The sequence below is a fragment of the Coregonus lavaretus genome, assembly GCF_964263955.1.
Source record: "Coregonus lavaretus genome assembly, chromosome: 29".
In the NCBI taxonomy this organism is placed as follows: domain Eukaryota; kingdom Metazoa; phylum Chordata; class Actinopteri; order Salmoniformes; family Salmonidae; genus Coregonus; species Coregonus lavaretus.
This window is the reverse complement of record NC_140016.1, coordinates 32,995,555-33,019,560: the sequence shown is the minus strand read 5'-3', so window position 1 is coordinate 33,019,560 and position 24,006 is coordinate 32,995,555. Positions and strand designations below refer to the sequence as shown.

Sequence of the window (24,006 nt, the reverse complement as noted above, 5' to 3'; positions counted from 1 at the left end):
ATATTGTTATGTAGTCTAGATCGTTGTCTTTTTTCAATTATATGTGACATTTGAATTGTCCATATTTTATATTCTTCTACATATTCCTTGCTAATAGGCATTGACTCCCTATTCGCCAGTAGCCTATCTAATCAACTATCTGCTTGCGCCTCTTACTCACAGCAGGTGTGTCTCCTTAAGTACTTGCCTTCCTAATTTGTTTGTACAGCCCTGATGAAGGCATGAGGCCGAAACGTCTGCTCCGCTTTTGTTTCATAGCACCTTGCACTTTCTGTATTATTTTGAGCATGGATTAAATTAAGTACATTATTTTTGCATCTCTGCCTCCTTGGGGTATTCCTTTTCATTGTTTTGAGTGCGAGTACCTTTTGAACTCTACATATATTTTTTCTCCTACGCACCAGCCACCTTCCATTCTAGCCTGAGTGCAAACCCATATTCTGGCTTTCATTGTAGTTAATTACCACGTTTCTGCTCTGATCCAGGTTGAATATTTGAATAATGAAAACTGCAACTTTCAATAAGCCTAGCGTCCCACATAGTTCTTGACAAAGTTTTTCTCCTGAATGATTTGATTTCTCTCTAGAGAAACGGCACGTTGAGCTCACCAAAAAAACGACAGTCAATTAGTTTAACAATCCCCCCCAAAAACTAATTTTGGTTAATTGCTCAGCACTATGCAAATTGGTGCATTTTTATAAAGGGCACATGGGGAAAAATTGTCCAGCAACACCGGTCAGACACTTCAGAGGGCTTCTCAGTCTTGTCTAATGGTCAATCCTCTATTGACAGATCTAATTCATAAAGTAAATGCCCCGTGAGCACTAGATTTGCAAAAACAGATGCAAAGCAATAAATGGTTCATATCACACGCAATTTGATGAATAATACATTTCACTGGGACTTGCTCATGGCCTTGGCAGTCCCACACAGCGATAGCTGGATTCAAGAGAGACTCATAATTGCCTCTGTAATTTTCTCCCCGTGGTTAAATTATTAATGCTGTGTGTGTTGACATGGACTTCTGAATGTAAGATTCTTGCCTATGCATGCATCAACCAGCACTATCTACCCCAGAGTGTGTGGCTGTCATTATGTTTGGAGAGTCCATCCACTTTCCTGCATTACCATGGAAACAATGCTAACAATGCCAGCAAATCTTAATCTTTTATTTTCTGTTTGAATATATTCAAATGGGGCCTCTTGCTGACCTCTTGTAGATGAGCCCCGATTGCAAGAGATGGACCAGGCCTGTTTTAAGAAAATCTTACCACATTACTGGTTTCTGACAAATACAGCATATCAGACAGTTTGTCAGTTTCAGTTCCACTTCAACCATCAGTGAAATAATCAATTATCTAAAAACATTGTTCATATTTCCATTTTCAGACGTTTGGTCTCTGGCAGAGAAGAGAACTTCACCTGCTAAATCTTGTGATACACAGCAATCTCATTTGAGACTAACTGCATGATCATTTCAGCACCATGGATCGAGACAATTCAGACTAGCGGGGTTAAACTCAGTGAAGCATGTTTTAAGAGTCTCTGAAGCTAATTTTCTTCTCATTCAAATAGCAAAACGTGAAGTGTTCATGTAATTTGCCACCACATTTTCCATCTGTCAAAGCAATTTGGCGTGTTGTGTTTTCTTCAATTTACTAAGCTTGGGTTTGTTTTTGCTTTTTGCTTTGTGCAATGTGCTCATGGTAAGGGATTCGTAATTGGGTTGTACACAATATGTCTGAGAAAATGTGTTGTAGGAAATCTTGTAGTTCCTAAAGTTTATAACATATCATTTTATTGAATGCATTAAATGTCTTTAAAACAAAAGGTATCCCTTTAAAACAAAACATCTCACCTTGAAAATATGCTGTACACTACCAAAACAACTGGCATATACTGGCCACCTGATAATATCATACACAGCTCTTAATGTACGTCTGCAGAGCAAAAAAAGATAGCCTGACATTATGCATTGCCTCAAAACAGAACATCAAGGCATGCTAACCTCTGTTATAAATTAAAAACTCCTGATCTCCAATCCAGGTCTTTGGGGAAGTAGGAAACTCATAAAAATGGCCAGCAGCTTTTTCAGCTTTACGCAACACTTTATTAGATAAAAGATTTTCAACAAATAGGGACTTACAAAAACACTCTTCCAATGCTCAGTAATCAGATTTTTCAGTCATTTTCATAAAAGTTATTGGGTGAGCAAGAGAAAGACGGCATTGGGGTTAACACCATATTTACTGCGGTTCTCTACAAACCCTTCCGAAACTGTGCTGCTCCAACCATTGTTTTTGATTGCCCTTTCAACTCTTCGGTTTCCCAAGGTTCAAATCCTTATGTAAAATATGACAAAACCAGCCTCTAAGAGTCATTGCAAGAAAATCTTCCCCTTTCTTAGCCCATCACCGAGAGATTTATACATAAAAAGCTGGTTTCCCGGACTCTGATTAAGCCTGGTCCTGGACTAAAAGGTGTCATAACATGATATATTTTATTGTGGAATTCTTATAAAAAAAGTAGCAATAATTGTTATTTTCTCACACATTGACCATGGACAACAACAGTAAACACACAAACGACATCCATGGTAGATACTGAATGGACATCTTCCACTCTTTCCACTATCTGGATATACAAAACTTCTTAAACAATTCACATGTTGAACACTTAATTATCTACAGAGAGAATGATGTACTTTAAAGTCTTTAGTGATGTACAGTATATCTATGCTTTCTTATTTTGTTAACAACAGTCATCTGCATTCACATCAATTTCAATACATTCTCACGAGAGAGGAGTGGAAATGACACTGAATGTGTCAAAGAATGGAAATATACACTCAGTTGCCAGTTTATTAGTACCGGGTTGGACCCCACTTTGCCTCCAGAACAGCCTGAATTCTTCGGGGCATGGAAATGTTTCTCAATTGGTATCAAGGGACCTAAAGTATGCCAGGAAAATATTCCCCACACCATTACACAACCGCCACCAGCCTGTACCGTTGACACCAGGCAGGATGCTGCTTACGCCAAATCCTGACCAAGCCATCAGCATGGCGCAACAGTAACCGGGATTCGTCGGAACAGGCAATGTTTTTCTATTCCTCAATTGTCCAGTGTTGGGGATCGCGTGCCCACTGGAGCCACTTCTTGTTTTTAACTGATGGGAGTGGAACCCAGTGTGTTCGTCTGTTGCAATAGCCCATCCGTGACAAGGACCGACAAGTTGTGAGTTCCGAGATGCCGTTCTGCACACCACTGTTGTACTGCACCGTTATTTGCCTGTTTGTGTCCCGCCTGTTAGCTTGCACGATTCTTGCCATTCTCCTTCGATCTCTCATCAACGAGCTGTTTTCGCCCACAGGACTGCTGCTGACAGTTTTTTGTTTGTCACACCATTCTCGGTAAACCCTAGACACTGTCGTGCATGAAAAGCCCAGGAGGCCGGACGTTTCTGAGATACTGGAACCGGCGCGCCTGGCACCGACGATCATACACGCTCAAAGTCGCTTAGGTCACTTGTTTTGCCCATTCTAATATTAAATCGAACAGTAACTGAATGTCTCGATGCCTGTCTGCCTGCTTTATTTAGCATGCCATGGCCACGTGATCCGCTGTCTGTAGGAGAAAACCATTTTTGTGAACGGGATGATGTACCTAATAAACTGTCCACTAAGTGTAGTCACAATACTGTTCACATAGGCATAATGTTACAAAAGTAATCTCCAATGCAATCTAGAATTGAAGAGACAACATACTTGTAAAGGGGAGTTCTGCTGTGCTTCTTTTAACGTGTGCCCCAGAAATGCATGTGCTAACTAACCTTGTGCCCTCACAAAAACAGCTGGTTGATGATCCTTTTAACTGGAAGATATTTTAGAATGAATCATAGCACTTACAACCAGTCAAAATGGAGGGAATCCAAAATAAAATGACTACCGCATGTGGCATGGGGATAGAAAAGGGCCCCTATAGACCATACTTTTGGAGTAGTTCGGACTGCCACTGCCGCTTGCGCTCGGGGAAAGCCTGTGGGATTTTGATGTTGTTAAAGTCCTGGATGCACTGCTTCATCTCTTCCTCTGCGCTGGGTCTCTCCGTGTTCTTCTTCCTGCTCAGGCCGCCCTCACGCCCCATCAGCGACTGGAAGAGCTCGCTGTTGCGTCGCTTATCTGGCAGCTGCATCCACTGCACTGACGAGCCCTTCTTGGAGGGCCGCCCCAGGGTGAGGGTGCTGGGCTGCCGGGAGACGGACTGGAGGGCTCCGCAGGGGGCCACGGATCCCCCGCCGCCTCCCCCACCCAAGTTGGGACCATCCTGGGGCGAGGTGGCCTCGGAGTGGGTCTCAGAGCTGGAGGTGGAGAGTTCGTTGAGGGAGGTGCCGCTCTCGCTGCCCTTGTCGGTGCCCAGTTTGTCCTTCTGGCGCTCCTCACAGTCCTGCTTGGGGGAGATCATCTTTGATGTCGGCCCTGCCAAACACAGCAGAGAGACAAGGTCAGTCACATGTTGAGACAATTGGAGTAGGGAGCACCTGTGTATGTCATGCTGCCATTTTCCCCAAATTTCTCCTTGAGTGCCCACAGCCATTCCACTTATTTATTACCGGAATAGATCAAATGAGTGGAACAGCTGGGGCTAATCAAGGATATGTTAGGGAAACACTGCCATACAGAAATGCAGCTATCCAAGGTATTGACATGGGGGGTGGGGGGAACTATTTGGCATACATTCTATCTATGCACATTCTTTCATATTTTCCATTAACTACACTGCTCAAACAAATTAAGGGAACACTGCACCGGTACCCCCCTGTATATATAGCCTCCCTACTGTTATTTTATTTTACTTCTGCTCTTTTTTTCTCAACACTTTTTTTGTTGTTGTTTTATTTTTACTTTTTTGTTAAAAATAAATGCACTGTTGGTTAAGGGCTGTAAGTAAGCATTTCACTGTAATGTCTGCACCTGTTGTATTCGGCGCATGTGGCCAATACAATTTGATTTGATTTGATTTGGTTTAAACAACACAATGTAACTCCAAGTCAATCACACTTCTGTGAAATCAAACTGTCCACTTAGGAAGCAACACTGATTGACAATAAATTCCACATGCTGTTGTGCAAATGGAATAGACAACAGGTGGAAATTATAGGCAATTAGCAAGACACCCCCAATAAAGAAGCGGTTCTGCAGGTGGTGACCACAGACCACTTCTCAGTTCCTATGCTTCCTGGCTGATGTTTTGGTCACTTTTGAATGCTGGCGGTGCTTTCACTCTAGTGGTAGCATGAGACGGAGTCTACAACCCACACAAGTGGCTCAGGTAGTGCAGCTCATCCAGGATGGCACATCAATGCGAGCTGTGGCAAGAAGGTTTGCTGTGTCTGTCAGCGTAGTGTCCAGAGCATGGAGGCGCTACCAGGAGACAGGCCAGTACATCAGGAGACGTGGAGGAGGCCGTAGGAGGGCAACAACCCAGCAGCAGGACCGCTACCTCCGCCTTTGTGCAAGGAGGAGCAGGAGGAGCACTGCCAGAGCCCTGCAAAATGACCTCCAGCAGGCCACAAATGTGCATGTGTCTGCTCAAACGGTCAGAAACAGACTCCATGAGGGTGGTATGAGGGCCCGACGTCCACAGGTGGGGGTTGTGCTTACAGCCCAACACCGTGCAGGACGTTTGGCATTTGCCAGAGAACAACCAAGATTGGCAAATTCGCCACTGGCGCCCTGTGCTCTTCACAGATGAAAGCAGGTTCACACTGAGCACATGTGACAGACGTGACAGAGTCTGGAGACGCCGTGGAGAACGTTCGGCTGCCTGCAACATCCTCCAGCATGACCGGTTTGGCGGGGGGTCAGTCATGGTGTGGGGTGGCATTTCTTTGGGGGGCCGCACAGCCCTCCATGTGCTCGCCAGAGGTAGCCTGACTGCCATTAGGTACCGAGAGGAGATCTTCAGACCCCTTGTGAGACCATATGCTGGTGCGGTTGGCCCTGGGTTCCTCCTAATGCAAGACAATGCTAGACCTCATGTGGCTGGAGTGTGTCAGCAGTTCCTGCAAGAGGAAGGCATTGATGCTATGGACCGCCCGTTCCCCAGACCTGAATCCAATTGAGCACATCTGGGACATCATGTCTCGCTCCATCCACCAATGCCACGTTGCACCACAGACTGTCCAGGAGTTGGCGGATGCTTTAGTCCAGGTCTGGGAGGAGATCCCTCAGGAGACCATCCGCCACCTCATCAGGAGCATGCCCAGGCATTGTAGGGAGGTCATACAGGCACGTGGAGGCCACACACACTACTGAGCCTCATTTTGACTTGTTTTAAGGACATTACATCAAAGTTGGATCAGCCTGTAGTGTGGTTTTCCACTTTAATTTTGAGGGTGACTCCAAATCCAGACCTCCATGGGTTGATAAATTTGATTTCCATTGATAATTTTTGTGTGATTTTGTTGTCACCACATTCAACTATGTAAAGAAAAACGTATTTAATAAGATTATTTCATTCATTCAGATCTAGGATGTGTTGATTAAGTGTTCCCTTTATTTTTTTGAGCAGTGTACTTAAATCAATGTATGCAAATAGATTTCACAAGAAAAGATGAGTGAAAGACAAAAATTGAGAGAAACAGACATTATTGTACGATATAACTGTAAAGTGTCCTCAAATACCTCATCTGCTGTCTGAGAAATGTCCATGGGATAAAATTAAAACACACATAAAAAATCCTCTATAGATTTCTCCACACAGTAGTAATACTTTCACAACTTTAGTGGGCTTTTGTGTTGGCTATCTTACAGTCTTGCACTGTGAGAACATGAATCCAGTCTTCCACTACCATTATCAGGTTAAATCATTCACCCCGAAGGTAACACAGTCAGAGTTGGAAACACAACAAGCTAATGTAATGAGAAATTCCCTTAGCTCAGCCACTCTCTCTCTCGGCACGCTGTAGACCCATAAACAAGAAGGGTTACAGTAAGAAGGCTAATGCCTCTCAGCACCCAGCATAAAATCCTTGTCAGTAGCTAGCTTTCCATCCAATTGGCTACAGATTTTCATGCAAATATTCTAAAATCTGCATAAAAAACTATATGCGCATTTTCCTACCAGAGATGTTTCCATCAAATGTAGTTTAAATGCTGTGAGTGATGACGAAGTGCACATAAAAATACATTTTGCGGTTAGATTCCCTTGTACAAAATAATTAAATAAAAAAAACAAATAAAAAAAGTTTCCATCACATTTTTAACTCTACTGTTTTCTCACAAACACATTGTTATATAGCGAGTGTGCACAACCTGGTATTGGCACATGCGCTCTAGCGCAGGGGTTCCCAAACTTTTTCACTCAGGCCCCCCTTCCAGCATTGGAAATATCGCCCTGCCCGCGTCACGTCTATTTCTTTGGGCACAAGCAAAATTTAGCATGTTTAAAGATTATTTCCTGCAATTCTACACATTTTGTCATGGGGTGCAGAGAACATTTTGCAGTTTTAAAGCAAATTTTCTTGCAATTCTATAAATGTCTAATGTGTATTCATGTGATATTTGAGTGACTCAAACATTACTACAAAAATGTATGGGGAAAAAAAAATACGTTAGCTGACTGATGATGCATTACCCAATTTCGAAATAGCACCTTGTGCATTCTACTATTACAACTTTCAAGAGTTGCGTTCCTAATTATAATTTGTTTTATATTATCCCGTGCCCAACCCCTGGCGGTTCCCGATGCGCCAAAAACACTCTCTGCACGCTGTTGGCTAGAGCACACGTATAGCCTACATGAGATTATATGGACAAAAGAGCAAGATCTATTTATTTTTATTTTTATAAAGGCAGCCAAGCATCGATTATCATGTCACCAGAATAAGACAATATATATTTATTGGAAAGGAGCATCAAACTCATCACCTTGCACTTTCAGCATCCTGTGAAGTTCATAACTTATTTCATCTGTAGCTTAATAAACTGCATTCATTCCCAACAAGTCGTAGTAGGAGGACCACACAACATGTCATTGTGTGACTCCAAGTTTACTACGATATGATGGTTATTATATCAAGATTTGCGCATAAAAGCATTTCCACTGACATTTCTCGCATAATTCATTTTACCGACACAAAAATATCTCACATTGTCTAGAGTATTCTGTTTTGTTGACATCAAGTCTGTCATTACATTTTTTTCCCAACATGTACTTTACTCGCATAAAAAGGTTGGATGGAAAGCTGGTTAGTGTGACACTATAAAGTCAAACCAAGTTGAAAAGACTAACTGGCCCTATAAACCAACTTCCCATTTAGAAAACAGCCTATGTGGAATTGATATGAGTCAAACATTTATTCTACTGTCGAAATTGACTACAAAGTCTAAATAGGATAATTTTGGTCATAAACTCAGTCTTGTCCAAATGGAGTTTTGTGAGACTTCTGGTTATGACTGCATCACAACGTAAATGAAGGTTGGGTTTATTTCAATCCTGCCCACATGCCCACAGCACACAATTAATCATAAATTCGGAGTGCAGCTACACGCGACCAGATTGTAATGTCTGGGGTAAATTTGGGTTAACTTTAGATATCCCTATGGGGCTAGTTAGGGACCATCGATAAATAATATAATGTACATGGGATGATATGTTAATTCCAATAACCCCTAATTTCAATGACTATAAATTGTAGAAATTAATATACAAATATTGAAAGCATTTAATGAGAAAACTAAAAGGTGTGCAACATGAAAATATTGTATCATTTACATTGTAATTTATTGACGGTCCCTAACTAGCCTTGGAGATAGGCTATCCAAACTCAAACCAATTTTGCCACGGTTGCACACCAGCCAACTGAAGCTAATTGTCTAACTCTTCCCATCTTCAAACACACACACAAGAAACCAACATAAAATCACACCCTGAAACGAACTCACGTTTGAATTCAGTTATAGCCGCTAGCATTTCATAATGAATCCAAATCTGCAGTCGCTCTTTAAGTCAGTATGTTAAATTATACTGAACAAAAATATTAAAAGACAACATGCAACAATTTCAACGATTTTACTGAGTTACAGTTCATATAACGAAATTAGTCAATTGAATTCATTAGGCCCTAACCTATGGATTTCACATGACTGGGCAGGGATGCAGCAATGGGTGGGCCCACCCACTGGGGAGCCAGGCCTAGCCAATCAGTGAGTTTTTCCCCACAAAAGGGCTTTATTACAGACAGAAATTCTCTAAAACAATGTTGGAGGAGGCTTATGGTAGAGAAATGAATATTAAATTCTCTGGCAGCAGCTCAGGTGGACATTCCTGCAGTCAGCATGCCAATTGCACGCTCCCTCAAAACTTGAGACATCTGTGACATTGTGTTGTGTGACAAAACTGCACATTTTAGAGTAGCCTTTTTTGTCCCCAGCACAAGGCGCACCTGTGTAATGATCATGTTGTTTAATCAGCTTCTTGATATGCCACAACTGTCAGGTGGATGGATTTTCTTGGCAAAGGAGAAATGCTTACTAACAGAGATTTAAACAAATGTGTGCGAAATTGAGAGAAATAAGCTTTTTGTGCGTGTGAAACATTTCTGGGATCTTTTATTTCAGCTCATGAAACATGGGACCAACACTTTACATGTTGCGTTTATATTTTTGTTCAGTATAAAAGGAGCTCAGCTGAATTGTCATTGTGAGTGCTGAGACCAGTGGCCCTTTGCTTCCTGGCTGTGGCAAACAGCTTCCTCAGCAACTACTTCTTAAAATTTCACCAGGAACTACTGTATGTTCTCTGCCTTTTGCAGTTACTCTGTACAGCATGAATGAATTGATGCATTTTGAAGTGAACCATGGAGGAAGGACCATTGCTTAAAAACCACTGAAGCATGGTACAGTATGTTACAAAATAATTGCCTAACCATAGTATGTTTAAATTTTTTTGACCAAAACCACAGTCGCATGAAAATAAGAAATAGATAATGTCACTCAACATTTTAATTGTCGGCTGATTATGCACTGTAAGCCATCGAAAGAAAAACATTGAAATGTTCATAAATAAATCAAATGAAATCACTTAAATCCTCTTAAAACATACATTGTTTGTTGTTTATTTCCCCAAAATATAATTTCAGAGCGTCCCGGTACTCAGATGGGCATGTTAATAAGATAAAACGCCAATCTCCAGATCTGAAGGCACCAGGAGTCCATTAGACCTCATTAAGCATGCCCCTCACTGGGTTATATATCAGCTCAGCGAGACCTAAGGTTAGCCGGGTAGCTGACTTCACAGGAAGATCATGGGGATTTAGGGGCTGAGAGCTAGACATGAGCCACTCATTAACACTGTTGGCTATTGATCGCCAGTCAAGTTTAAAGGAAGGAAGAAATAGTTTTATCCAAGTGGGAACTATTGGTAACACTTTACCCTTTATTTGAAGGGTACCACTTTAATAGCGACTCCCACCTATTTAACACCGTGAAAGATGACTGACTGTAAGAGATGTGAGCGAGATGGATGGTTACTTTGCTGTATCTTTCATGGTATGGGATGCTGTCAATGACAGTCTCTGAGATTGCCTACCAAAACATAACATCAGGTGGACAGGCCTCTCACTATTTCATGAACTGTATTATTATGCTGAAGCTGTTTCTTTCACCGAACTAGGAGTTTGTTAGGCAAACGTCCTCAGACTGGGCTGGAATTCAATCACTTTTTCACAGCCGAAAAATACTATTGTTACTGAGCCACATTTTGAGTGATGTTATCAATTAGCGCATTGTTATTTAATATTAGGTGAAATAACTCATTTTGATTAAAGTGAAATGGTGCCTTTTTGCAGCATAGGTATTTTGTGATATTCCACAGTGCAGATTTCTTGTGGAATGAGTTTGGTTTAATCCAACCCCTGGTTTTATAGCATCAGAACAAGAGGCAGAATTTGTATTATGTCAGTTCTACAATTTGCCCATAACATTTAATCGAAATATGAAACATGAATTTCATCAACAAATATAAATGGGTCCCCTGTAGCTCAGTTGGTAGAGCATGGCGCTTACAACGCCAGGGTTGTGGGTTCGTTTCCCACGGGGGGCCAGTATGAAAATGTATGCACTCACTAACTGCCCCCCCTCCTGGTTTGGGCATGCTTCGGCGTTTGTCGTCACCGGAGTACTAGTTACTGCCGATCCCATTCTCTTCACTCCACTTATCATGTCTTGTCAATCACACACACCTGGTGCTCATTCCCCTAATTAGTATGTGTATAGGTGTTCCCCTTGTCTTTGTGAGTGATTGTTTTATTGTGAGAGCGTGTAGCTCGGTTGAGCTACATTTCACTTTGTTATTGCCAAGGTGGATGTTTTCCCTTGTACAGTTTCGTTTGACACTTGGGGCGTTTGATTTATGCAAACAGATTAAACTCTGGACTTCGGAATTTTACCTCCTGCGCCTGACTCCTTTGACGGGACTGCAGCGCGATGTAAGGGATTCCTACTCCAACTGGAGTTGTATTTCTCCAGCATCAGGCCGGAGCCCCGGGAGCGGGAGAAGGTATCCGTCCTCGTTTCCTGCCTTTGTGGGAGAGCGCGGTATGGAACGAGGGAGGTACCACGTTGGAGAACTACGGGGAGTTTGCTCGCCTCTTTTGGGCCGTTTTTGATCACCCGCCTGAGGGTCGAGAGGTGGGCGAACGACTGGTTCATCTAAGATAGGGGACGAGGACCGCTCAGGACTACGCGCTGGAGTTCCGGACGCTGGCAGCGGGGTCCGGGTGGAACGAGCGGGCCCTGATAGACCATTTCCGGTGTCACCTAAGGGAGGACGTCCAACGGGAGCTAGCCTGCCGGGATACCATGCTATCGTTCTCCCAACTGGTGGACATGGCCATCCGGCTGGACAATCTGCTAGCAGCCAGAGGACGTCCTGGAAGGGGTCTGCCAGTTCCCACTCCGGACGACTCTGACCCCGAGCAGATGGAGCTGGGGTGAGCCGCCAATCAAGAGAGCGCAGGAGGACAGCGACAGTGCCACTCTGGTGGCACGAAGGGACAATCCTTCTCATGAGTGGCGCAGTGGTCTAAGGCACTGCATCGCAGTGCTAACTGTGCCACTAGAGATCCTGGTTCGAATCCAGGCTCTGTCGCAGCCGGCCGCGACCGGGAGACTCATGGGCGGCGCACAATTGGCCCAGGGTAGGGGAGGGAATGGCCACCAGGGATGTAGCTCAGTTGATAGAGCATGGCGTTTGCAATGCCAGGGTTGTGGGTTTGATTCCCACGGGGGGCCAGTATAAAAAAAATATGTATTCACTAACTGTAAGTCACTCTGGATAAGAGCGTCTGCTAAATGACTAAAATGTAAATGTAATGTCGCATTCAACGTTCTTTTGGGTCTGGAGGCGGTAGGCAGGGTCCTCACACATCTCCCCAGGTAACGAACACCCAAACATGTTCAGAGCCCTTTGCGGCGCACTGTACTTTATCTTTCTCCTTTCCAGATCACTTGGTAGGTTCCCATTGTAAGGCGCTAGTCGATTCAGGCGCAGCTGGGAATTTTATGGACAGGGCATTTGCACACCGTCAAGGCATTTCATTGGTTCCCCTAACCATTCCACTCCCCATCAGAGCACTAGATAGTTGACCATTAGGGTGCGGGTTGGTTAAGGAAGTTACTGTACCAGTCACCATGATTACGCAGGAGACACATGTTGAGCAGATCACCTTTATGATTATTGAGTCTCCTGCTTACCCTGTAGTCTTGGGGTTCCCGTGGTTAACTCTTCACAACCCCAATTTCTCGTGGCCACAGAGGGTTCTTACGGGGTGGTTGTGTGAGTTTCCGGGTAGGTGTCTAGGTGTTTCCGTTCGTGCGACCACGGTGAAAAGTCCAGACCGTACCCCCACCGTGCACATTCCCCCCCGAATACCATGATCTGGCGCTTGCGTTTTCCAAGACGCAAGCGACTAAATTACCACCTCATCGGGAGGGGGATTGCGCGATAAACCTTTGGGTAGACACTGTACCTCCCAGGAGTCATGTGTATCCCCTGTCGCAGGCTGAAACGGAGGTATGCGTGCATACACAAAAATGTATGCACGCATGACTGTAAGTCGCTTTGGATAAAAGCGTCTGCTAAATGGCATATTATTATTATTATTATTATTATATTATTATTATTATTATTATTATTATACGTCACAAGTCCTTGCGCCAGGGGTATATACGTCCTTCCACTTCACCTGCCTCCTCGAGTTTCTTCTTTGTGAAGAAGAAAGATGGCAGTTTACGCCCGTGCATTGATTATCGACCACTGAATAATGTGACGGTACGATTTAGTTATCCTCTTCCCCTCATTCCTTCAGTGATTGAGTCAATGCATGGGGCCCATTTTTTCACCAAATTAGACCTCAGGAGTGCCTACAACCTGGTGCGTATTCGGGAAGGGGATGAGTGGAAAACAGCATTCAGCACAACCTCGGAGCATTATGAATACCTGGTGATGCCCTACGGATTGATGAATGCTCCATCCGTTTTCCAGTCCTTTGTGAACGAGGTGTTTCGGGACATGCTTGGTCGTGGTGTGGTGGTCTACATCGATGACATCCTGGTGTATTCCTTTACGCGTGCTGAGCATGTGTCCCTGGTTTGCAAAGTACTGGTCCGACTGCTGGAAAATGATCTTTATGCCAAGGCCGAGAAGTGTGAGTTTTTCCAGCAGTCAATCTCCTTCCTCAGATATCGCATTACCACCACAGGTGTGGAGATGGAGGGAGACCGCATTGCACTTAGTGCGTAATTGGCGCTTCCTTGGCTTTGCCAACTATTATCGAAGGTTTATTCGGGTTTTGGCAAGGTCACAGTTCCCATTACATCCTTGTTGAAGGGTGGGCCGTCCCAGCTCCGCTGGTCTGCTGAGGCTGATTTGGCATTCAGTAGATTGCGGGGTCATTTCACCTCAGCTCCGGTACTGGCTGACCCCGATCCATCACTACCGTTCGTAGTGGAGGTGGATGCGTCCGAGGTAGGGATAGGAGCTGTCTTATCCCAACGCTCGGGCACGCCACCCAAGCTCCGACCCTGTGCCTTCTTTTCTAAGAAGCTCAGCTCGGCAGAGCAGAACTACGGCGTTGGTGATCGGGAGCTGTTGGCTGTTGTCCGAGCTTTGACGGTGTGGAGACATTCGCTCGAAGGGGCGAAACACCCTTTTCTCGTCTGGACAGACCACCGTAACCTGGAGTACAATCGGGCAGTGAGGAGGCTGAATCCTCGCCAGGCCAGGTGGGCCCTCTTCTTCACCCAGGTTTGATTTCACACTCTCATACATTCCGGGTACGAAGAACGTGAAGGCAGACGCACTGTCCCGGCTGTATGACATAGAGGAGAGGCCCAGAGACAACACCCCCATACTCCTGGCCTCATGCATGGTGGCGCCGGTAGTATGGGCGATGGACGCAGATATAGCGCAGGCATTATGCACAGATTCATCTCCACCGCAGTGTCCAGCTGGGGGGTACGGTCCGGAGGTCCGTGCTGGGTCCCAAAGCGGGACATCCTCGATCCCTCCCTGTTGAGGGATTTCCACCGTCGCCATCCGACTCGCCCTGCTCCGCGTCCTCCTGGCCGTCCCCACTGCTGGAGCCGCGCCCCGAGGCTGCCCCCCCCCCCCCCCTGGTTCGGGCAGGCTTCGGCGTTCGTCGTCACCGGAGTACTAGCTACTGCCGATCCCATTCTCTTCACTCCACTTGTCATGTCTTGTCAATCACACACACCTGGTGCTCATTCCCCTAATTAGTATGTGTATAGGTGTTCCCTCTGTTCCCCTTGTCTTTGTGAGTGATTGTTTTATTGTGAGAGCGTGTAGCTCGGTTGAGCTACATTTCTACTGTGTTATTGCCAAGGTGGATGTTTTCCCTTGTACAGTTTCGTTTGACGCTTGATTTATGCAAACGGATTAAACTCTGGACTTCGGTATTTTACCTCCTGCGCCTGATTCCTTTCACACCTCGTCACAGTCGCTCTGGATAAGAGCGTCTGCTAAATGACGTAAATGTAAGAATGTACTACACCCCCCTACCCACTGCAAAATAAACAAAAACAACACTTATCTACAATCACAATAGCTGACATGGCTTGTGTTCAAATGCTGAATGCCCGTATTAGCAAACACATGCAGGCTGTCAATTAGTGATGTACTTCAAAGGCATTGTAATGCAAAGGCTTCCACTTTGGTTTACTATCTCACTAATAGCAACAGCAGCTCAGCCCCCAAGGACGCCGAACATAATTCACAATGACTGCCTCCACCACAGAAACCAATTACATATGTAGATCCTAGATTACTCATCCCACAATGCAGTTTCTTTGTGTGGAGAGAGATGTTCCTACCTCTGGGATTTACAGCAGTGATAGAGACATATCTCTTTATCTCTGACACACACGTGCACACACACACATGCTGTATCTCTATCGCTTCTCTGTCCCCCCCTCCACACAGCAGTTTTTTAAGTTGAATCGAATCAGTGCCAGGTTTCGTTTTTCTGTCTTTCTCTACTCTCACTGGTACGAATGGGAAAATAATCAAATAGACTGCAGAGAGGGTCAGTAGAAAGCAAACCAATTTAGAATGTTCCCTGGGACTAAAAAAAAATTAAAATAAAATGAGAATGTTCTGTCCGACTGTCTCCCATTTGATTTGAAAATAGAGCATGAATAACTTGCTACTCTCAATGCTTAGACAACTAAAGTCAGGATAATAGAGGGACTTTAGAGTTAGGGAGCCAGAACATCAGAGGAGAAAATGTGACTCCATTAGATTAATAGCATATCATACAAGGAGTAAGGCCCTCCCATTGAGTTCTTCTTCTCCTTCTTTCATCTTGTTTGACAAAGGCTATGTCATATATGACCCCCTATTCTCCATTTTTTTTTTTTACCTTTATTTAACCAGGTAAGCCAGTTGAGAACAAGTTCTCATTTACAACTGCGACCCGGCCAAGATAAAGCAAAGCAGTGCGATAAAAAACAACAACACAGAGTTACATATGGGGTAAACAAAACATAAAGTCAAAAATACAACAGTAAATATATATACAGTGTGTGCAAATGTAGCAAGTTATGGAGGTAAGGCAATAAATAGGCCATAGTGCAAAATAATGACAATTTAGTATTAACACTGGAATGATAGATGTGCAAGAGATTATGTGCAAATAGAGATATTGGGGTGCAAATGAGCAAAATAAATAATAATATGGGGATGAGGTATAGTGCACTACCTTTGACCAGGCCCATAGAGAAAATGTGCCATCCAAGGTTTACTACCTCGCTGAGACAAAGGCTCTATTACTGCACATCAAAGCAGTCATCAATGTGCTTTTGTGTGGGATGGTTCTTGGCACCCTCTCTGAAGCAGATGGGAGTCTATCTCGATAAGGCTTAGAGACGTTATTCAATCAAAACCGCATTGCAGTATTAAAGGAAGTGTCAACATAGCTTCATCAGCAGAGTCAAATTAAATTGCAGAATGGTTTGGGGTACTGTATTTAATAGCAGGAAAACTTCCAGTTTTCAGAATAAGAGTGTGTGCACGGGCAGTAGTTGTAGTGTTAGCGGATAGCGGCTAGTTTGATGAAAGGGTTCACTTGCATAGTTTTTTAAATGTGATTGTTTTACCTACTGGCTACTGTAGTTGAATGCACCTCTGGATAAGAACTGCTAAATGACTGTAAAATAAAGAAAATGTAGTGCATGGATAAAAAGACGCATAGCTATTCAAATGTCAGGTTTGATCAAATTCAGCCACAAGAATAAAATTGACAAGTTGTAGCTAACTAACACTTGAGATGTGTCAATAAGGTAATGCAACACCTTGGTATGTCTTGCATAACACTTAATAGCAATGGATAACACTACCACTGTCAAAATAAAAGTCATGCACGTGTGCCAATGTGCACAAAAAAATTATAACTTGTGGGGGACTTTTATTTTGACATGAGGAAAGCAGAGATGAAGTGTGTTTGAGAATCGTGAATCGGGAGAGACGGGAGAGGTTGTGTTTTCTCTAGCAGGAGGTAAGCTTGGCTTCTTATATGGTGTTGAGTAAAGCTTAAACCATGTATTTAGACTGTAGGTAGGTATTGTAGTTAGGTATTATAGGTAGTTTACTCAGGTAGTTATTGTAGGTTATTGTAGGTAATTATTGTAGGTAAGGACTGTATTCGGTGGACCCCGGCGAAGCACGAGGCTAGCTTACCCACTACTTGGACCAACAAAGCTAGCTAGCTAGCTAGCGGGTAGCTACTGGTAACTTTTAGCATCTGTGGTTAGTTGTTTCCAATGTTATTTCACGCTTAAGAGTACCTGTGATTGAGCCAACTAGCCGCCACCATTCAGCTGTTTTTCTAACCTCATTATCATTAACGTTAGGTGGTTGGTAGCTGCTGTACTTAATTACGGCTACTGATTGCAGTCTGCCAGTTTGGCTTTATACATAGCTTGGGCTTTGTCGAGTAAGGCTTAAACTATGTATTTAGATTGTAGTTAGGTATTATAGGTAGGCATCGTGGGCTGTATATTATTAAGTAGTATAGGTAGGCATCGTGGGCTGTTGTGGGTAGTTGTTGTGTAGTTATTGTAGGTTACTTTTGTATTCGGCGGTGCCGGGTGTAGCACGAAGCTAGCTAGCTAACTCACCTCCTGGATTAGCTGGCGAGTAGCTATTAGCAACGGTAGCAACTAAAAACAATATCCTTTTAGCCAGCTACATTCGTTCGCAGCGACGCCGTTTTTCAAACAAAGTCAACACAGCAGCCATTGCTAGCTAGCCAACACTACCAGCTGGCTGTACTGTAGTAGCTAAATACAATATATTTGTGCTAGCTACCCAACGTTTAATCATTGCTGCGTTATGAAAGGTAAGCTTGGCTTCTTATATGGTGTTGAGTAAAGCTTAAACTTTGTATTTAGATTGTAGGCAGGTATTGTAGTTTGGTATTATAGGTAGCTTACTCAGGTAGTTATTGTAGGTTATTGTAGGTAATTATTGTAGGTAAGTATTGTATTCGGCGGACCCCGGCGAAGCACGAGGCTAGCTTACCCACTACTTGGACCAACAAAGCTAGCTAGCTAGCTAGCGGGTAGCTACTGGTAACTTTTAGCAACTGTGGTTAGTTGTTTCCAATGTTATTTCATGCTTAAGAGTACCTGTGATTGAGCCAGCTAGCTGCCACCATTCAGCTGTTTTTCTAACCTCATTATCCGAGGCATTAACGTTAGGTGGTTGGTAGCTGCTGTACTTAATTACAGCTACTGATAACAGTCTGCTGTAGTTTACAACAATTCTAATTTCTAAAGTGGAAGTTGGGAGAGTTTTATTCGGGTGGTTCAGTGAAACAATTATAGTTTCTGAGGTGGAAGTTGGGAGAGTTATATATATATTTTTTTTTTGGGTGAGGGAGGCCTGCTCTCTCCTTTCCCAGATGTTTAGTTCATTTCATTCCGATCTCCTCTGCATTATTGTAGCCATCTGCTGCAGCCTGTCAACTATGCCTCTGCCTATCCCTGTTCTCTCCGCACAGGCTACACAAACGCCTCACAACGCGTGGCTGCTGCCTCTCTAACCTGGTGGTCCCTGCACGCACCACACACCTGGAGTTCCAGGTCTCAGGCAGCCTCTGGAACTGCCGTTCTGCCGCCAACAAGGCTGACTTCATCCCAGCCTATGCTACCCTCCAGTCCCTCGACTTCCTGGCGCTGACGGAAACATGGATTACCACTGAAAACACTGCTACTCCTACTGCTCTCTCCTCGTCTGACCATGTGTTCTCGCATACCCCGAGAGCATCTGGTCAGAGGGGTGGTGGCACAGGAATCCTCATCTCTCCCAAGTGGTCATTCTCAATTTTTCCCCTAACCCATCTGTCTATCTCCTCATTTGAATTCCACGCTGTCACAGTCACTAGCCCATTTAAGCTTAATATCCTTGTCATCTATCGCCCTCCAGGTTCCCTTGGAGAGTTCATCAATGAGCTTGACGCCTTGATAAGTTCCTTTCCTGAGGATGGCTCACCCTTCACAGTTTTGGGGGATTTCAACCTCCCTACGTCTACATTTGACTCATTTCTCTCTGCCTCCTTCTTTCCACTCCTCTCCTCTTTTGACCTCACCCTCTCACCATCCCCCCCTACTCACAAGGCAGGCAATACGCTTGACTTCATCTTTACTAGATGTTGCTCTTCTACTAATCTCACTGCAACTCCCCTCCATGTCTCCGACCACTACTTTGTATCCTTTTCTCTCTCGCTCTCCTCCAACACTGCTCACTCTGCCCCTACACAGATGGTAACGCGCCGCCGCAACCTTCGCTCTCTCTCTCCCACTACTCTCTCCTCTTCCATCCTATCATCTCTTCCCTCTGCTCAATCCTTCTCCCTCCAATCTCCTGATTCTGCCTCCTCAACCCTCCTCTCCTCCCTTTCTGCATCCTTTGACTCCCTGTGTCCCCTATCCTCCCGGCCGGCTCGGTCCTCCCCTCCAACTCCGTGGCTTGATGACTCATTGCGAGCTCACAGAACAGAGCTCCGGGCAGCTGAGCGGAAATGGAAGAAAACTAAACTCCCTGCCGACCTGGCATCTTTTCACTCCCTCCTCTCTACATTTTCTTCATCTGTTTCTGCTGCTAAGGCCACTTTCTACCACTCTAAATTCCAAGCATCTGCCTCTAACCCTAGGAAGCTCTTTGCCACATTCTCCTCACTGCTGAATCCCCCCCCCCCCCTCCCTCAACCACTTTGAAAAGAAGGTTGACGACATCCGATCCTCGTTTGTTAAGTCTAATGACACTGCTGGTCCTGCTCACACTGCCCTACCCTATGCTTTGACTTCTTTCTCCCCTCTCTCTCCAGATAAAATCTTGCGACTAGTGACTGCAGGCCGCACAACAACCTGCCCGCTTGACCCCATCCCCTCCTCTCTTCTCCAGACCATCTCCGGTGACCTTCTCCCCTACCTCACCTCGCTGATCAACTCATCCTTGACCGCTGGCCATGTCCCTTCCGTCTTCAAGAGAGCGAGAGTTGCACCCCTTCTCAAAAAACCAACACTCGATCCCACTGATGTCAACAACTACAGACCAGTATCCCTTCTTTCTTTTCTTTCCAAAACTATTGAGCGTGCCGTCTTTAGCCAACTCTCTTGCTATCTCTCTCAGAATGACCTTCTTGATCCAAACCAGTCAGGTTTCAGGACTGGTCATTCAACTGAGACTGCTCTTCTCTGTGTCACGGAGGATCTCCGCACTGCTAAAGCTAACTCTCTCTCCTCTGCTCTTGTCCTTCTAGACCTGTCTGCTGCCTTTGATACTGTGAACCATCAGATCCTCCTCTCCACCCTCTCCGAGCTGGGCATCTCCGGCGCGGCTCACTCCTGGATTGCGTCCTACCTGACCGGTCGCTCCTACCAAGTGGCGTGGCGAGAAGCTGTCTCCGCACCACGTGCTCTCACCACTGGTGTCCCCCAGGGCTCAGTTCTAGGCCCTCTCCTTTTCTCCCTATACACCAAGTCACTTGGCTCTGTCATATCCTCACATGGCCTCTCCTATCATTGCTACGCTGACGATACACAACTAATCTTCTCCTTTCCCCCTTCTGATAACCAGGTGGCGAATCGCATCTCTGCATGTCTGGCCGACATATCAGTATGGATGACGGATCACCACCTCAAGCTGAACCCTGGCAAGACGGAGCTGCTCTTCCTCCCGGGGAAGGACTGCCCGTTCCATGATCTCGCCATCACGGTTGACAACTCCGTTGTGTCCTCCTCCCAGAGTGCGAAGAGCCTTGGCGTGACCCTGGACAACACCCTGTCATTCTCCGCTAACATCAAGGCGGTGACCCGATCCTGCAGGTTCATGCTCTACAACATTCGGAGAGTACGACCCTGCCTTACACAGGAAGCGGCACAGGTCCTAATCCAGGCACTTGTCATCTCCCGTCTGGATTACTGCAACTCGCTGTTGGCTGGGCTCCCTGCCTGTGCCATTAAACCCCTACAACTCATCCAGAATGCCGCAGCCCGTCTGGTGTTCAACCTTCCCAAGTTCTCTCACGTCACCCCCCTCCTCCGCACACTCCACTGGCTTCCAGTTGAAGCTCGCATCCGTTACAAGACCATGGTGCTTGCCTATGGAGCAGTGAGGGGAACGGCACCTCCGTACCTTCAGGCTCTGATCAGTCCCTACACCCAAACGAGGGCATTGCGTTCATCCACCTCTGGCCTGCTGGCTACCCTTCCTCTGCGGAAGCATAGTTCCCGCTCAGCCCAGTCAAAACTGTTCGCTGCTCTGGCACCCCAATGGTGGAACAAGCTCCCTCACGACGCCAGGACAGCGGAGTCACTCACCACCTTCCGGAGACATTTGAAACCCCACCTCTTTAAGGAACACCTGGGATAGGATAAAGTAATCCTTCTACCCCCCCAAAAAAAAATTAATAAAAATAAATAAAAATAATAATAATTGTAAAGTGGTTATCCCACTGGCTATAGGGTGAATGCACCAATTTGTAAGTCGCTCTGGGTAAGAGCGTCTGCTAAATGACGTAAATGTGCCCTTGAGCAAGGCACTTAACCCTAATTGCTCCTGTAAGTCGCTCTGGATAAGAGCGTCTGCTAAATTACTAAAATGTAAAAAATGTAAAATGAAACAATTAAACTGTTTATTTTGTCTTCTGCTTTAGGACAGAGGGTTATCATAATAGGTGATGACAGCAGTCATGTCAAACAGAACACAGCGTTACTGTCAGCAATACAGAACCACACCTAAAACAAAGTGTCCATAGAACACTTTACAAGAAAATGGAACTGAGTGTTTTAGCAACATAAATCTTATTAAAATCTGTTCATATACACCCCCAAGAAGAATTACACCTTTTTTTTTAAGTGAGCACTTAGATATGACCTGTGTTCGAATACCCATACTAACATATGGTATACTACATACTTAATGAGTATATGCTACATACTATTAGTTCATTTTAGTGTACTGTAAACAAACGGTATCCTTTCAGTTGAGCGTACTAGCTCTTTGCCTGTCTACCGGAAGTTGATGCTGCTGCTATGCAAGCTCTTGCTAGCTTGTTAGCATAACAAATGACTAGCTAGACATTTTACAACTTCGGGTGTGTTATTAAATTCAATCTGGAGTGCCAGAGTGCGCTCTGGCCGTTCATAAATTCAGAGCGTTGTCAGATGTCCGTTCATAAATTCAGAGCGTTTTGCTCGCACACACTGGATGCTCTGCCGGAGGAGTAGGGTTGATCCGAGCATTCTGACCTCAACGGCAGTCAAGCACCCAAGCTAACTGGCTAAAGTTGGCTAGCCTCCTAGCTACTTCCAGACCCAAATGAGAGAACACCTCGCTCTGACCATTTTACTCACCCTAGCATAGCTGGTTAGGCTGTTTTCATGTTATCCAGTGCGTCATGTTATAATTACGCTTTCTTGCCGACGTTTATTGACACCAGCCATATTCAACGGGTGTTGAGCGTTCGTAAATTCAACAGTTATTCTGCACTCTGGCACACTCAGACGAGAGTGCTCTGAAATTGGAGTAGATAGCCAGATCGAATTTAAGAATGCACCCGAATTAACAATGTCCATTGAGAACGCACGACTATACCATTTAGCTAAGCTAAGAATGACGTGAATAATCAAGTCAATAAACGTTGGGTAGTTAGATAGCATATAGTTAATATACTGGCAAGTTCAATGTATTATTAGCCAACTAACATTAGGTAGCTAGCTAACATACCGGTACATACTGCTGTAATGATATGCGGTTTGTAAAGATAGCGTGACTAACAAATTGTCAGCCAACATAACGTGTAACTTATTTGAAAAGTCATTACTTTATTACATTGCTCAACATTTTCTTAACATTTGTCATAGTTAAAGCAATGAATTTGTATCCGCTCTCGACGGACTTCAGCTGCATATTTTCCACAATTTTCTTCAAATCCTAAAATGTTATGAAGCCACGCCCATTTTCTGAAGAATTGCATTATGGGCCCTAAAAGCATAGAAATAGTGTCCACTGCTTGTATACTTCGTATTTTGCCGAATGTAGTACGACATCTGGGAACTTTTGGCATACTAACTGTATCCATACTATGACCAATAAGTATACTACATATTCAATTTACGTCACAAATAGTATGGTTAGTATGAGTATTCGAACACAGCTATGGTCATTTTCATGTTTTCATAGAATGTTTGGGAATGACGTAGAGTAAGGCATTTGTGAAATTCTATATCAATATAGAGTGGGAAAGCGGCCACAATTTTGGACAATTAACAGACACTTCAGTAAATAAAACCTAAAAAACATCTGTCTCATCCAGGACCTGCGTCTACTCAGACCAGTGTGCTACAGTCAGAGCTACAGTAGGCCTTTACACAAATAAGCAATTTGCCACAGGCCTGCAATCATTCACTTCGAACTGGACTGTGTTTTTACAGGCAATAGCAACAGCGTGACTTTAGATCATTAGAACGAACGCATTCGCCAAAAAATACACCTGAATGGATTTCTGCAAATATTTAAATACCACGGGAGTCCTCTTACATTTGGGAACTTTACAGTCCTATTGATCAAACAACCATGAAAAGGTAGGCTCTCGCTCCCTCAGTTATGCTCATCAACAACCAATGCTAGCCAGAGCGAGATGAGCTAAACTCTAACAAGGGAACGTTAGCTAAACCCTCAAAAACGTTTTCAGCTAGTTGACTGTCAAAATTACACTGATAAACTATGGGGAGTAGTAGCCTGCTCGTCCTTCTGCAGTTTGTCTGCCAATGCATGCTTGTCCCAACTCACGTTTTGACAACTGAATGGGAAGTTGCCTGCCAGCCCATTTGATCGATGCCAAATACATTTGATTGACAACTAAGGGTGCATTTGTAAATTGCCTCCAGTGTATCAGAGTGCGCTCTGGATCGTTCGTAAA

At 44.5% G+C, this 24,006-nt stretch overlaps 1 protein-coding gene across 1 annotated transcript in view; it reads right to left on the bottom strand.

The window, feature by feature from the left end:
* Window positions 1-3,977: 3,977 nt before the first annotated feature.
* The window catches only part of LOC311105185 (BTB/POZ domain-containing protein KCTD8-like), a gene marked incomplete at both ends in the record, with an annotated part of 65,221 nt that continues 45,192 nt past the window's right edge, over window positions 3,978-24,006 (bottom strand). Inside the window, one exon of the mRNA XM_084147241.1 lies at window positions 3,978-4,477. Within this exon, the coding sequence (XP_084003367.1) occupies window positions 3,978-4,477 (500 nt within the window). The remainder of the gene's footprint in view (window positions 4,478-24,006) is intronic.